We start from the raw sequence: 13,719 nt of genomic DNA, 5'->3' as shown, positions 1-13,719 counted from the left end.
AATAATATGAAAAGTACCAAATTTGCCTCTTGGTGAAAATCAAGTATGCAAACAATTAGAATTTTTCTTATATCTTATTTTTAAATTTGTTCTCATCACTTTAGGTGATATTATAACATCATAGATACTCTAACAACAATATGCTAGCCTGATGCATATGGGAATTCAGGAAATTTGAGGGAGTGGTCAAGAAGCAGCAAGTGCATCTTCCCAAATAGATGCTCTCACATTTTTACCATTTGCTACACTGGCTTTTTATTCTAGCAAAACTATAAAGTTGGTTCTGCTGAGCTAGATATAATTCTAATCTATGCAAAACAAAATAATCTACAACAGTGTTGTCCAAGAGAAATATAATGTGAGCCATAACTACTAGTTATGTATGTAATATTAAGTTTAGTAGCCACATTATAAGAAGTGACATGAAACAGGTAAACTTAATTTTACTAATATATTTTATTTAATACAATATATCCAAAATGTTATCATTTTAACTTATAATCAATATAAAGATATTAATGAGACATTTTTCATTCTTTTTTTCAAATTCAAAGTCTTCTAAATTTTCTGCTTACAGCACATCGCAATTAGGACTGGCCACATTTATTTCAAGTGCATAATCACCACAGATAGCTAGTGGCCACTATTTTTGACAGCGCCAGTCCATAAGCAAAGGCCTATACTTAGCCCTCAATAGCACCAAAGTTAATATAATTATTTTATTGCTATTATTGCCAACTATACCCTAGCAGGAATATCTAAATAATTAGCTTTTGTGGATATACTGACTAATGTAAACTATATATTCGATATTACACTAAGAATTAAATTAGATTAAATTAAAATGTTACATACTTTCTGTTCATTTTCCACTTTTATTCGTCTGGTTGTGCAGAAATGTTCCCAGACCAAGGGGTCCAAGCCTTCTGGCATGTTATTAATATTGTCCAACTCGTCCATGGCCTTCATTAACTGGGCAAAGTTGTCCTTATTCAACTTGGCAGATCCTGGTCGCTCTCCAAAAGGGACAATACTGGTTGTTTCGGTGTGTGCTTTAAGCTTGTGAATCCTGGTATTATCAAGAAAAGCCCATCAACATTTCTAGTTTGACAAAAAAAAAATCAACGTTAAACAAATCAGACCATTAGAGTAGGTATGGCACATTGTATGGCTCTCTCCCTTGGCACTTGAGGGCTTGTGGGTGAGCTATTCCACAGAGAAAGGCACCTGCTCTGTTTTTCCATACTCTGCATTCCCAGACATGACTGTGTGTGACTGGACTACAGATGTCCCTAACTGTTGTCAGCACTGACAGCTTTACCTGTGCTAGGACATGTCCTCCTTCTGTGTATTGTAAACAGGCAGATAAATGCCCAAGAGAAGTGTGGGTATTCCCTGGCTCTGTCTTGCACACCCTCTGCTGGAATCCTTTTTGCAGGTGAGTAGCCAGTAATATGTTTAGAAGTATGTGAAACGGGAGGAGTGCCTCTTTTAATCCACATTAATAGATTAGTTTTGTTGCCCTGGGCTGCAGCTGAGAAAGGAAAGAGGGTACAAAGCTTTGTGCTGGGCACTCACTGAAAGGTGGCCTTACTAATAACCTACCTAACAGAGGAAAATAAACTATCGAACAAAAAGTAAGAGAAATAAACTCACGGCACATAATTGTTACTTTGAAAAGGAAACTCAGATCTCAACTACCCCCTTTGTTTCATTTAATTAAAACACCTGTGGTCTAACTCGCTATTGCTAAGACTTTTTTTCTCAGCCTCGAAGAGCCCTAAGCAGACAGTAGTGGTGCAAACTCTCCACTTTAGTTCTCGCCAGTACCAGATTGCAGGGACTCGGATAAAGTCAGCCTCCCAGAGAAAAATTTAAAAACTCCCCGACATCTCTCAGCTGCTCCTGTTATCAGTCTGCTAAAGCAGAGAATAAAAAAGACGTTTTTACCCTTTAAAACACAAGCTGATTTTCCTTAATTGCCCAGCATTTTCACTCCTTTCTCTGTGTGCTGAAGCCACTCCCTTCTCTCTCTTTCTTTCCTTTTCAGGAAAACAAATAAAACTTTTGCTTCTGTATGTCCTAATCTTTGCCTGATAATTCTTTCTCACCCATATATGAACTTCATACCCTAACACTAACTATTGAGTGCTTTCCAAGAGACTGTGAGGGTGATACTATATTCTCACCCCCCTTCTCCAGATGAGGAAAGCCAGGCTCTGAGAGAAGCTTTTGGTCCAAGGCTGCAGGTCTGAAAGGTGGTGGAGTTAGGATTTAAAACTAATTCTGTTTGACAACAAAACTTTGTGCTTTTCCTACTTCTGCCTCCCAATATATAGGAAGTCTCACTTCTTTCTTCACGAGGAAAAGGTATGTACTTGGGCTTATTGTAACTCATTCCTTTAAAGACAGGGAAACCAAGACATGAGGCATGTTCCAGGTTCAATTCTCTATGCTGCATGTAACCTGTCCCAGGTGAGAGAATGAGTTTGTATCTCAGGCAGAAAATTATCCTACACCTTTGTGACAAACTTTATGATTTTTAGATTACATTTGACTGAAAACTATGAGAATGTGAAAGTGTAACATTGGAAGTCAATGAAATGTAATTCTAAAGCTATTCTCAGAAAAAAAAGTCAGATATTTTAGAATTCTTTAGAAAATGTTTATCTTCTGCTATTCATTCTGGTGTTTTCAACCTTTTTCTTGAGCACAATCACATAAGACACTTTGAGGAAATGATATTTGTGGTCAACTAACTGTGGAAAACACTGCTTACTCTTTTTCTTATACCTGGAGATCCAAAGGGCAATAACAAGTTCCGAGAAATTCTGCATAAACGAAAGCTGTTTATCTTATTTTTTCAAAACCCAGTATTTCTCCCAGACTCATTGAGTCCTGGAAGACTATTACATGCAATCACAATTCATACTGCAAGGGACTCATATTTGTCGGAATACGTGTTGGGAAAAACCGTTTATAAATCTACATGCCATCTATGTCTTAAAAGGAACTGCTTTCATATATAAAGTAGAACCGATAATACTACACTTACACAGATACTTAACTGTTTTTACATAATAAAACTAAATTTTTCTTCTTCATTCCTTACCTTAAGATACAGGCATCATCTTAAAAAACACTGAATTATGATCAAGACACTTAAACATGTCCACCTAAAAGACTATTATACTGAATATTTCCATCTAATTGGGAGAAAAAAGCTGAAATCAAACAACACTCCTTTTCATTTACAAACTTTTTCTCAGAAACATAATAGCAAAGGAGAAACAAACCTTGGTCGGCGTTTAAAAAGTTTGTAGAGTATTTCAACTTGATGACTGGGGATTTCAGAAAATTCCTTTTTAAAGCTCCGATCGAGAACCTAAGGACAAAGACTGCTTTGTGAGGATTACAATTTTGTTCAGAAACTTTTTATTTGTTTTGAGAAACAGAAGTTTCCAAAATAGTATTTACCCACAAGGCATGCAAGTTACTATTCTATTCTATATTCTATCCATTCTATTCTGTCTACTTTAGACTAGTCTACCCTATTTTTTTGTATTATAAAACTGCTGGTCACAGCCTGCCAAATTGATTTCATGACCAACTAATGGAGTCTGCAACCTAAAGTTGAGAAAAGCCCTAAAAGCTAGATAATGTCCCTATTTTCTGAACAAGAGAAAGCCTAAACCAGAGAAGTTAACAAAAATTCATTTTACTCATGGATTTTCAGAAATATGTAATGGCATAGAATGAAGTTCACCCATAACAGAGAATTATAGTAGGAGAAAAATCTGTGAGCAAATTAAATTAGATCTCTTTTATCCTTCCCCAAATCCAGGCAGCAACAACTCTACTGCATTGTTGAGTGACTAAGACAATGACTCTCACTTTGTCTTCTGCCAGTAAGTTGTCATATTGTTCCTTGTATACATCCAGGTCTTCTCTAGATTTCCGGATGGCTTCTGAAGAGTTGTTCTGTAATAACATCAGGAATAGTTAAATGGAACTGGAGATTTTTCAGCATAAACAAAAATACTGGGGATTCTAAAAGGAACAAAGAATTTCCTAGTACAAGGTAAATATGTTAATGAAGTATCCATTACAGATAAAGTTTATAGAAGAAAATAAACCATTTAGGGACTTGGAAAGATTAAACATCCAATCACCTCTTTCTAAGGATAGCCAGCTCTGTATATGAGTAAGTCTATGGAGCACCCCGCATTCTCAGCAGGGCAGTGTGGATGATCAAAGTGCACAGGCTTGGGAGTCTCATGGACCTGGGTTCTGAGAGACTAAATATATATACAGACGACAATGGTGAGACCATTCATAAAAGTAGAACGCTGACCCACAACCTCTGCAGCAACCAGCTAACCACAACCTTTGTAGCAATTGGCCTCAAACTGTCAAAATTTGGTCAATAACTGCCAGCTTCTCTAATTTTTCCCCCATTTCCAACTTAGGACCTTGCAGAGAAAGCCAAATATGTTCCCCAAACCAATAGCATAGGTTGTTCTAATTGGTTTGCCACCAGCTTCCTCATGCCAACAACTTCTGAGCAGGGTGTACCTGAAGCCCTCCCTTCTTTTCTTTGTAAAGCTTTCCCACTCAAAATGGGAAAGCTGGTCTCGGCCAAATGCAAGTGACGGTGGCCGATTCCCTTGCTATGCCAAGCTCTGACTAAATAGCCTCTGCTTATTCTCAGTTGGGTGGGCTTCATTTATTTCCACAGTTCCAATTTCTGCTCTATTACATACTAGTGGGTGACTTAGGCATGTTACCCAGCCTCTCTGAGATGGTCTTCTCTGTGAAAGAAATCTAGTACACTACAGGCTTGTTCTGAATTGGGTTAATTTAGAAGGTGCTTCACATATGCTGTTTAACAGATTCTTAGAAAAAAGTAAGTTCATATGTCATTTATGATATAATGTTATCCATTCATAAATGTCCTTTATTAATACTACGATAAAGCTGACATCTGTTGAAACTTATTATATGATAAGCATTTTGTATTCATTGTCTCTTTAATGAACTGTATCTATTCATGCTCATATTTAGATAGAGTTTTTCAGATTATGGAAATTTTTTATTCTGGAAGTTAACCCATTATTTACATGTTTAGTAAAATGTGTCCCATGGTCCAGAGGAAACAATATTCCCTAAAGAAGACCGTGTAAGCAGCTTAAAAGGTTATATGCCTTATCCAAGATCCCACAGCCACTCAGTGGTTAAAAGCTGGTGCTTTCAACCAGGAAGCTGCATGGCCTCATTTTATAAAACGCAATGTCATGTGAAAGCTACACAGTTCTTTTGACTAGATGATTGCAGATGCAGAATCACATAACTTTATTAATAGATTGGAATGGGTACTTTCACCTGGCCCTTGAGCAAAGTCCACATGGGAAGCCAAGGGATACACATGGCTGAGTAGGAATGGCATAAGGAAGGAAGGAAGGTCTAGACTTATGAGCTCTTGTTCAACCATGAGCACGTCTGTCAGAAAATGCTCGTACTCAGATAGCAAACACGACACTTACTTTCTCATGATGCTGCTTTGCGAGGTAGTTGTTCAGGAATAGTTCTCTGGAGCTTAATTCTTCATCCAACAGTAAAGAGAAAACAAGGTTATTTATTTTCAATTCTTCCTGTAGAAATATTTTGGGAAAAAAAAGGTGGAGAGGAAATGATCAATACTTCTATTGGAGAGAGGACTTTCTATTGATGGTCATAGACTTGGCAGTGACCAAACAAGTTTATGGCATACAAGTAAGAGAAATCTTTTAAAGAAAAAGGGAATACAGATTATTACTATATAGTAACAATTATGCTATATAGTATATACTATATAAAAATTATACTATAAAGGGAATATAGATAGTTATAGTAACTATTCGGTTACTTCACTTTTTTCATCACTTTATTATAAGGTAAAACACATCTACAGAAAAACTCACAAAGCAAATACATAGTTTATTAAGTTATGATAAAGGCAAACACCCTTGTTATCACCACTCAATTCAATAAATAGAACTTTCCACTGCAGAAGTTCCTTTTAGGTGTCCTCATCAATATCTCAACCCTGATATTAACTACTGACATGGCTTTTATAGTAATAATTTCCTTGTGTTTCTTTGTAGTTTTATTACCCAAGTGTGTATACTGCTATGGTTGGGATATTTATCCCCTCCAAACCTTATGTTGAAATTTGATCACCAATGTTGGAGGTGGGTCCCAGTGGGAATTGTTTGGGTCATGAGGATAGATCCTTCATGAATAGATTAATGCTCTCCCTCAGGGGTGAATGAATAGTTCCACTCTAGTAGTTCCCTAGAGAGCTGGTTGTTAAAAAGAGCCTGGCATCGCTCCTTCTCTCTCTCTCACTTGCTCTGTCACCATGTGATCCCTGCACAAGCAGGTGCCCCTTCTGCTTTCCACCTTGAGTGGAAGAAGTCTGAGGCCTTCACTAGATGTCCAACAGTGAACTTTCCAGCCAGCAGAATTGTGAGCCAAATGAATCTTTTTTTCTTTATAAATTACCCAGCCTCAGGTAGGTATTCCTTCATAGCAACACAAAAAGGACTGAGACAGAGACATAGGCATTACAGTATAACTTACTCGTTAAAAAAAAATTTGTCATGTCTTTTAATTATCTTATAATCTTCATGTTCACTTTCATCCCTTTCTTTTCCTCACAATTTATTTGTAGTTTTCAGCAGTCTCTGAACTTTTGCCTAATTTGGGTTTTACTGACTACAAACCCATCAGCCTCCTTCATCATTTGTATTTCCTAAAAATTGGCAGCTGGGTTCAGAGGCCTGATCAGACCTAGGTTTGTTGGTTTTAGCAAGACCACAAGTGAGTCTGTGTTCTTTGACAGGCAGACACATAACATCTTGTTTTCCTTCTTTCTGTGATGTCAGCAGCTGTAGATACTCAGTGCCAAGGTCCATTAATCCATTGAGAGATGCAAAATGGTGACAGTCTATTTCTAGTTTCCTTTTTCACTTATTAATTAAAATGCTTTGATAAAGAGTTGCTTCTCTTTATCTACTCTTTAGTTACCCAGTGGTACAGTTCATATAGGAAAGGCAGACCAAACATTCAGTGCTCTCCCTTTATCAGTTTGCAGAAAATGAATTGGCCGTCATCCTCTGAAAGTGGCCAATAAACATTTTTCTTATTAAAAATCACAAATTTGGCTGGGCGTGGTGGCTCATGCCTGTAATCCTCGCACTCTGGGAGGCTGAGGCAGGAGGATCGCTCAACATCAGGAGTTCAAGACCAGCCTGAGCAAGAGTGAGACCCTGTCTCTACTAAAAAGAGAAAGAAATTAGCTGGACAACTAAAAATATATAGAAAAAATTGGCTGGGAATGGTGGTGCATGCCTGTCTGTAGTCCCAACTATTCGGGAGGCTGAGGCAGTAGGATTGCTTGAGTCTAGGAGTTTGAGGTGCTGTGAGCTAGGCTGATGCCATGGCATTATAGCCCGGGCAACAGAGCAAGACTCTGTCTAAAAAAATTAAAAAAATAAAATCACAAATTCATGAATTTAAATAAATTTGATTGGTTTCAACTAATTATGATTATTATCAGCTTTGAATCTTAAATTTGGGGAGACATTTGGGGAGACATTTTGATATTACCTAGTAGTTTCCTCATTATCTCGTGTGACAAGATATTCTAAGTATATATTTTTCTAAACAACAGTTTTATTGAGATATAATTCACATACCACACAATTCACCCTTTAAAGTATATAATTTTAATATAGTGTATAATTTTTAGTTTTTGGTATATTTAGAGAGTTGTGTGACCATTGCCACAATGAATTTGAGAACATTTCATCACTCTGAAAAGAAATCTTTCACCAGTCATTTCCCATTAACCCCTTTACCTACTAGAGGCCTCCTCCTTTCCCCAAAAGCAACCACTTATCTAATTTCTGACTCTATAGATTTGCCTATTCTAGACATTTCATATAAACAGAATTATACAATATGTGGCCTTTGGTGTCTGGCTTCTTTGACCTGGCATGTTTTCAAGGTTCATCCATGTTGTAGCATGCATTAGCACTTCATTTCTTTTCATTGCTGAATAATATTCCACTGCATGGATAAACCATATTTTATTTATTCATTCACAGCTGTTGTCCATCTGGGTTGTTTCCACCTTTTGGCTGTTGTGACTACTCAGGGGCATTTGTTCCCAATCTTCCCTCTCACTCCTACTCTACACACACCACTCTCTGCCAGGCCAGTGGCTGTGGTCTTCTGTCTACAACCACAGCTGCTGAGGAGCTGTCCTTTCCTATGGCCACAGGTCTTGCTGGGTTCTGGGAACAGCTCTCTTCCCGTGCCTCTAAGCTTCTCTTAGCTGTAGAGATGGTGCTGGTGGCCAGTGGCTTCTAGTCCCAAGATGTTTACCATTCATTGCCATTTCCCTTAACCCTGTCCATACTTCTGTAAAATGTGCCTCCATTAAAGTCTGCTAAATGTAACCTGTTCCATGTATCATGCCTGTTGGGACCCTGAGGGTGCAGCCATCCTCCTGGAAAGTCCCTCCACATGCCTCCAGTGCTGCATCATTTTTTCTTGTTCAACCCTTGCTTTGGGGAGGCCCATCTTCCAATAGTTCTCTGAGAACGAGAGCGTGTAAATTTGGGAGATCTTGCATTTCTCAAAATATCATTATTCTCCTCTTAAACTCAATTGATAGGTTAGGAATAGAATCCAATGTCAGAAGTAATTTTCCCTCAGAATTTGAAGGCATCACTCCTTGATTTTCTTGCTTCTAGTTACTGCACACTTAATTTATATTTCTACTGCTGGATGAAATTAAGACTGATTTTTCATCTAATCTTTTCGGGCATGAGGATTATTCATTTAGTCAGTATATACTATGAACCAAGCCCTTTGCTACTTGCTGGAGATACAGATATGAACAAGAAAGACTCATGGAAGCATTAAGAAATAATCTCACATAAATTAAAATTCAGGTGCAATATGTGGTAGAAGGGAAAAGAAGAGAGTATATAGTAGGAAGATATAACCTAGTCTGGGGAATGAAATTTTAAGCTGGGACCAGAAGGACAAATATAGTCTAGGAGGCATGAAAATCAGTAGAGAGTATGATTAGCAAAGTCGACAGAGTCATGAGGAAGGACGTGCTGGGTGTGTCCAAGGGACTGAAAGAGAGAGTGTGGCAAGACAGGGGGAGGGTGGCCACAATGAGGATGGGGAGGGACCCAGGGCCGGGTGTTGGTCTTTATTCTAAGAACAATGGAAGGCCTCTGGAGGCTCCTTAAAAGAAAAAGTCACGCAAGTAAAGCTTTTATTTACCTGATTGACAACCATCTCTGCCTTCACTCTCCTTTCAAAGAGTTTTTTCAAATTGTCATCAAAGTTCTGTGTGGTTTCTTGAATAGAGTTTTGAAGTTTCTTCAATTCTGCTTCTAATGACTAAAAGGAAGACAATAGTAAAGTCAATGTTTGGGAATATCTAATGCTCCGAGGAAGTGGTGTTTACATTTTGTCACGATGTGGGACAGGAGAGCAAACTTTGCTAGGTGTTCTCTGCCCTCTGCCCCCTTCAACCAGAGATACTCCACTTGGATCTGTTTAATATGCTGTGTGTCTGAGATTTTTGCTTAAAAAAGACTACATTGGTGGGGGGTGGGGGGGAGTCTTCATTTCCCCCTTTTTGACCTGTTCATGCTTTCTCATTTTTCCAGTGCAAGCATAAATTCCACAATCTCAAGGAAGCCTTCCTTGGGCCCAGTCTTGGGCCCTGTTTTAAGTCAAAGAAGCAAAGCCTGAAAGAGGATTCCAGTGCCTGTGATTTCTGGAGGGAGCACTCTTTATGGTGTAGCTGTAGAGGTGTCAGAAGACCAGCTCCTGGGAAAGCAAAAAGAAGGGTCCTGAAAGGGCAGAGGTGTGTTCTCCTAGGGCTGCGCCTGGGGAGAGAAGGCAAGTTGAAAGAGGGAGGTGCCACTGCGAGACGTGGGGGTAAAGGGAGAAAAGGAAGGAAGAGGTGGAGGTTCAGAGTCTTGCAGAAACAGAAGAAAATCATGGAGTCAGAAGACATGCCAGCATCTTCCCCTTCAAATGAGAACACCATTTCTCAAAGAACTCAACTATATATCAAATTCATAATGTTATCCACACAGAAAGGGGAAAAAGGATTAGTTCAAATAATTCTCAACATGATATGCTGCTTGTGTACTCTCAATGGGATATATTCTATTAATAACAACAAAAAAAGTACAAAAATCTTAAAATTGACATAGTAGATTTCTTTTTGATAGATGTATTTTGTGCACATTGTAGGACTAAGCAAATGAGTATACTTATATATTGGGAACTAGAGTTTTCACTGAAAAAGATCTCAATATTAAGTGAGAGAAAGAGAAAAGAACCCTGTGCTGTCCAATGGAGCTGGAGGTAGCTGTGTGTGTGTGTGTGTCTGTGTGTGTGTTTCTAGCTCTGTCCACTGAAATGACCTAGTGGCAATGACTCCTCATCTCCGTAGCAATGAGCACAACTAGTTCCCAGATTTTGGTCTCTAAATACCAATGCCCAGTCAAAGGAATCAGGATTTTTAGAAAAATAGCAGATTCCAGGTGCCTAGAGCATCTTGTTGTGTTAGAAAGGAAGAAAGTGCTCAAAAACTGATGGGGACAGCTGAAAAGAATACAAATGACAACTAGAAGGAGCTCTGAATGCTTTAAGCACCAGAGAGAATAATGGCAGTAATGGGTTAAAGCACATTAGGTTTTAAAAAGGATATATTTTTAAAAAGAGTAGACATGAAGTAGGGCAGAGGGAAAGCGTTTCTTTGAAGAATACTAACTAAACACAGAATAAATGATAAAAACCAGAAAGGCACCAGTTTGCAATCAGCATGGTAATAATTAATTCAGGCAAGGATCATCAGTGGTTGCCAAAAGACAGAATGAACAGTCATGGTCTCAAATGTCACTCCACAGATTACTCGTTAAATGCAAAGGAGAGCAAGAGACCCTTTATAGTGAAGACATCTGGAGAACACTTCCTTACCGGCGATCATACCGGTAAGGTGCAAAGGGCTCCTCTAGCATCCTGCTACTCAAAGGAGGCTCCACTGGCCAGCAGTAGCTTGTTACAAGTGCAAAATCCCAGTGTCCTTTCATTTCCCCAGAACCAGGATGGCCACGATGGAATATGAATCTGCATTTTTAGCAAGATCCTCGGGTGATGCAAAGGGTCTTCCAGCGTGAGAGCGCTGGGCTAGGGGACATGGAGCAGCATCGTGGAGCAGCTCTAAGGGCCCAGTAGAAATTGAGGTCACCCACTTAGAGTGAAACCAGCCAGGAGTCTTTTCATTATCCACTGCATGGGTGCAGGTGCAGAGAAGGCAGAGTGCTAGATTTAATCAAGTCTGGGGTTTCCCTACGTGAGTACCAGGAAGGAACAGGAGGTGCAGGCAGGGGAATATTTTACAACACAAAACCGTGTGGTAAAAATGCAGTTCAAAGGTCACCCTTCATTCTTTAGGCATCTGTACTCCCTAACTCCTTTAAATCTTCACTTCTTTCGGGACTCGTTTTGGGTTTTAGGCAAGTATCATGTTAGGTTAAAATGCAAGGGACCCTAGAAGACTGCGGTAAATAAAAACGTGGACAGGTGAACAAAAGTTCCAGGAAGCTATTCATGAGATACAGCCACCAGCATGCTGGTGAGCTTTCCTGCCTCGAGTGACGGTATGATTTTACCTTCTTCATAGAAGAGCAAGTATTATTTTTGTGGTTGCTTACCATCCTCTTCTACATCTCTACTGTAGTTGTGAGCATCTGTAATGTGGCAATGTCTCTTGGCAATAGAAGGGGATAAAAGTAGCAGAACTGCATTGCAAAACCCTCATATTAGAATTGTAGAGTGTGCACTGCATTGATTGTGCTGTGCTTTCCTCAAATCCTGTCCTTGAGATTGGACACAAATCAAACAGGAGCATTACTGAACTCAAATACATAAAGACAAGACAGAGCAATACCTTGCAGTGACTAGAATGTGCTGATAATAGGCATTCGTTAAACATTTGAAGAATGAATAAAGGACAGAATTGTAACTATGTGGGAAATGTTGAAATCAATAACTTTTTAAAACCACTGCTATACATTTTTCTTGTTTTAAATTGTTCTTACTCCTTAAGTTTATCTCCACCTACTTCTTTAAACTCTCTGAAACCCTATCCTTAAGCTATTAAAGACACTGAGAAAATAAAGCACAATTGAAAAGATATTGAAATAAAACTGTGGAGGTGGTAGGTTATAGTAATTCTTTGATCTTCTGACCTTTCTGTACTTATCTCTTTCTTCATTTAACTCCTTGACTTTTTTCTCATACTCTTTGAATTGTTTCCTTTCCTCTTCGGTCCACATGGCATCCGGTTTTGCCATGAAAGGAGGCTGAGGAATCACCTGGAGATATGAAGGAAAGCATATGCTGCAGCTCAGACACAGTGGCAGCGCGGGGAAACCCCAGAGTGATCACTACTGTAGGAAAAAGGAGCCCTTTAAAAGGGCACGGTCTGGCCAGGCGAGGTGGCTCACGCCTGTGATCCCAGCACTTTGAGAGGCTGAGTTGGGAGGAACGCTTGGGACCAGGAGATCTAGACCAGTCTGGGCAACATAGCAAGACCTCCTATCTACAAAAGAATAGAAAAATTAGCCAGGCATGGTGGTGTGTGCCTGTGGTCCCAGCTACTTGGGAGACTGAGGCAGGAAGATCACCTGAGCCCAGGAGTTGGAGGTTGCAGTGAGCCGTGATGACGCCACTGCTCTCTAGCCTGGGAGACAGAGTAAGACCTTGTCTCCAAAAAAAAAAAAAAAAAAAGGTACAGAGGTACAGTCTTTCACATTGGCAAGGACAATGTAAAAATGTAACACCTGTTTTTGTGTGACTTGAGTAATGGTGGGCAGTGTGGGATATGCCCAGTCTCTTAGGTGACAGACTCAAAGGTGTGTGTTGGTGTCTTCACAGCTAAAACTACACCTGAGCTCCAGGAACTCCTATACCAGGTATCAAAGAAAATGTTTCCTGGTGTATCTAAGAATTGGATGAAGCAGTATCCCTGCCTTCTGTAGGGCCCCAAGGCACTGCGGTTACTCATTTTTATTCATTTGTTTGCTTTTTATCAGATTAGAAGGTAAGTCTTCAGTTTATAAGGGACTAGCAGGTTGCATAATATTTGTTGCTGTAGAATTTCTAAAACCCAGGTTCATCTAGGACACAAATGGTAAAATTTAAGTAGCTCTTTTCACCCCACCCCACCTTCCACAAAGATGGCCAGAAATCTCACCATTCGCAAAATATCTTCCTTCTTCATTTCCAGAACACCTCCCATCATGTCATTCAGGGCTCGGTGTCTCGTGTCCATGCTCTGGGAAAGAGCCGGAAGCAGAGAGGGTAGCTGAGACAGGGATCTGGCATGGCAGCAGGGGCATCTCCCCCCCCTCTGAGATGTTGGAATGACTGAGTGCGTTTGGGCCTGGGGATGGTGGGCAGTGGTGTGGAGGAGAGAGGGAAGGAGGCCAGCTGCAACTGGAGCGACCGCTGACAGTGACAAATGCCTTCAGGTGTTTCTACAGTGGAATACCAGTATAAGACGATCAAACCAAACCAGGAACCAGTATCCTTAAAGGAAAGAGGGTCTTAGGTACCCTGTGTACCTGAGAC

General features: G+C 39.7%; 1 protein-coding gene and 1 long non-coding RNA gene across 5 annotated transcripts in view; one reads left to right on the top strand and one right to left on the bottom strand.

The window, feature by feature from the left end:
• The window catches only part of CFAP43 (cilia and flagella associated protein 43), an 81,550-nt gene that overhangs the window by 10,533 nt on the left and 57,298 nt on the right, over positions 1 to 13,719 (bottom strand). For 3 of the 4 annotated variants that reach the window (XR_001155583.3, XM_012770650.3, XM_076009803.1), the window contains 7 exons: positions 13,343 to 13,423; positions 12,336 to 12,461; positions 9,346 to 9,465; positions 5,544 to 5,651; positions 3,895 to 3,981; positions 3,297 to 3,385; positions 856 to 1,069 (listed from right to left, as the gene is read on the bottom strand). Coding sequence is in view for 3 of the 4 variants with exons in the window: in XM_012770650.3 (XP_012626104.1) it covers positions 856 to 1,069; positions 3,297 to 3,385; positions 3,895 to 3,981; positions 5,544 to 5,651; positions 9,346 to 9,465; positions 12,336 to 12,461; positions 13,343 to 13,423 (825 nt within the window). In the remaining variant the exon portion in view is untranslated. Of the gene's footprint in view, positions 1 to 855; positions 1,102 to 3,296; positions 3,386 to 3,894; positions 3,982 to 5,543; positions 5,652 to 9,345; positions 9,466 to 12,335; positions 12,462 to 13,342; positions 13,424 to 13,719 lie in introns of those variants that run through there. The other variant, XM_076009804.1, reaches the window with a different exon arrangement.
• Positions 2,295 to 13,718, top strand: LOC142875463 (uncharacterized). The gene is made up of 5 exons (XR_012922817.1): positions 2,295 to 2,370; positions 3,943 to 4,081; positions 9,738 to 9,937; positions 10,992 to 11,075; positions 13,376 to 13,718. It is a non-coding gene; the product is annotated as an uncharacterized LOC142875463 (long non-coding RNA).

The sequence above is a fragment of the Microcebus murinus genome, chromosome 14 (genome assembly GCF_040939455.1).
Source record: "Microcebus murinus isolate Inina chromosome 14, M.murinus_Inina_mat1.0, whole genome shotgun sequence".
NCBI classification, from domain to species: Eukaryota; Metazoa; Chordata; class Mammalia; order Primates; family Cheirogaleidae; genus Microcebus; species Microcebus murinus.
This window is presented reverse-complemented; position numbering and strand designations above follow the sequence as displayed.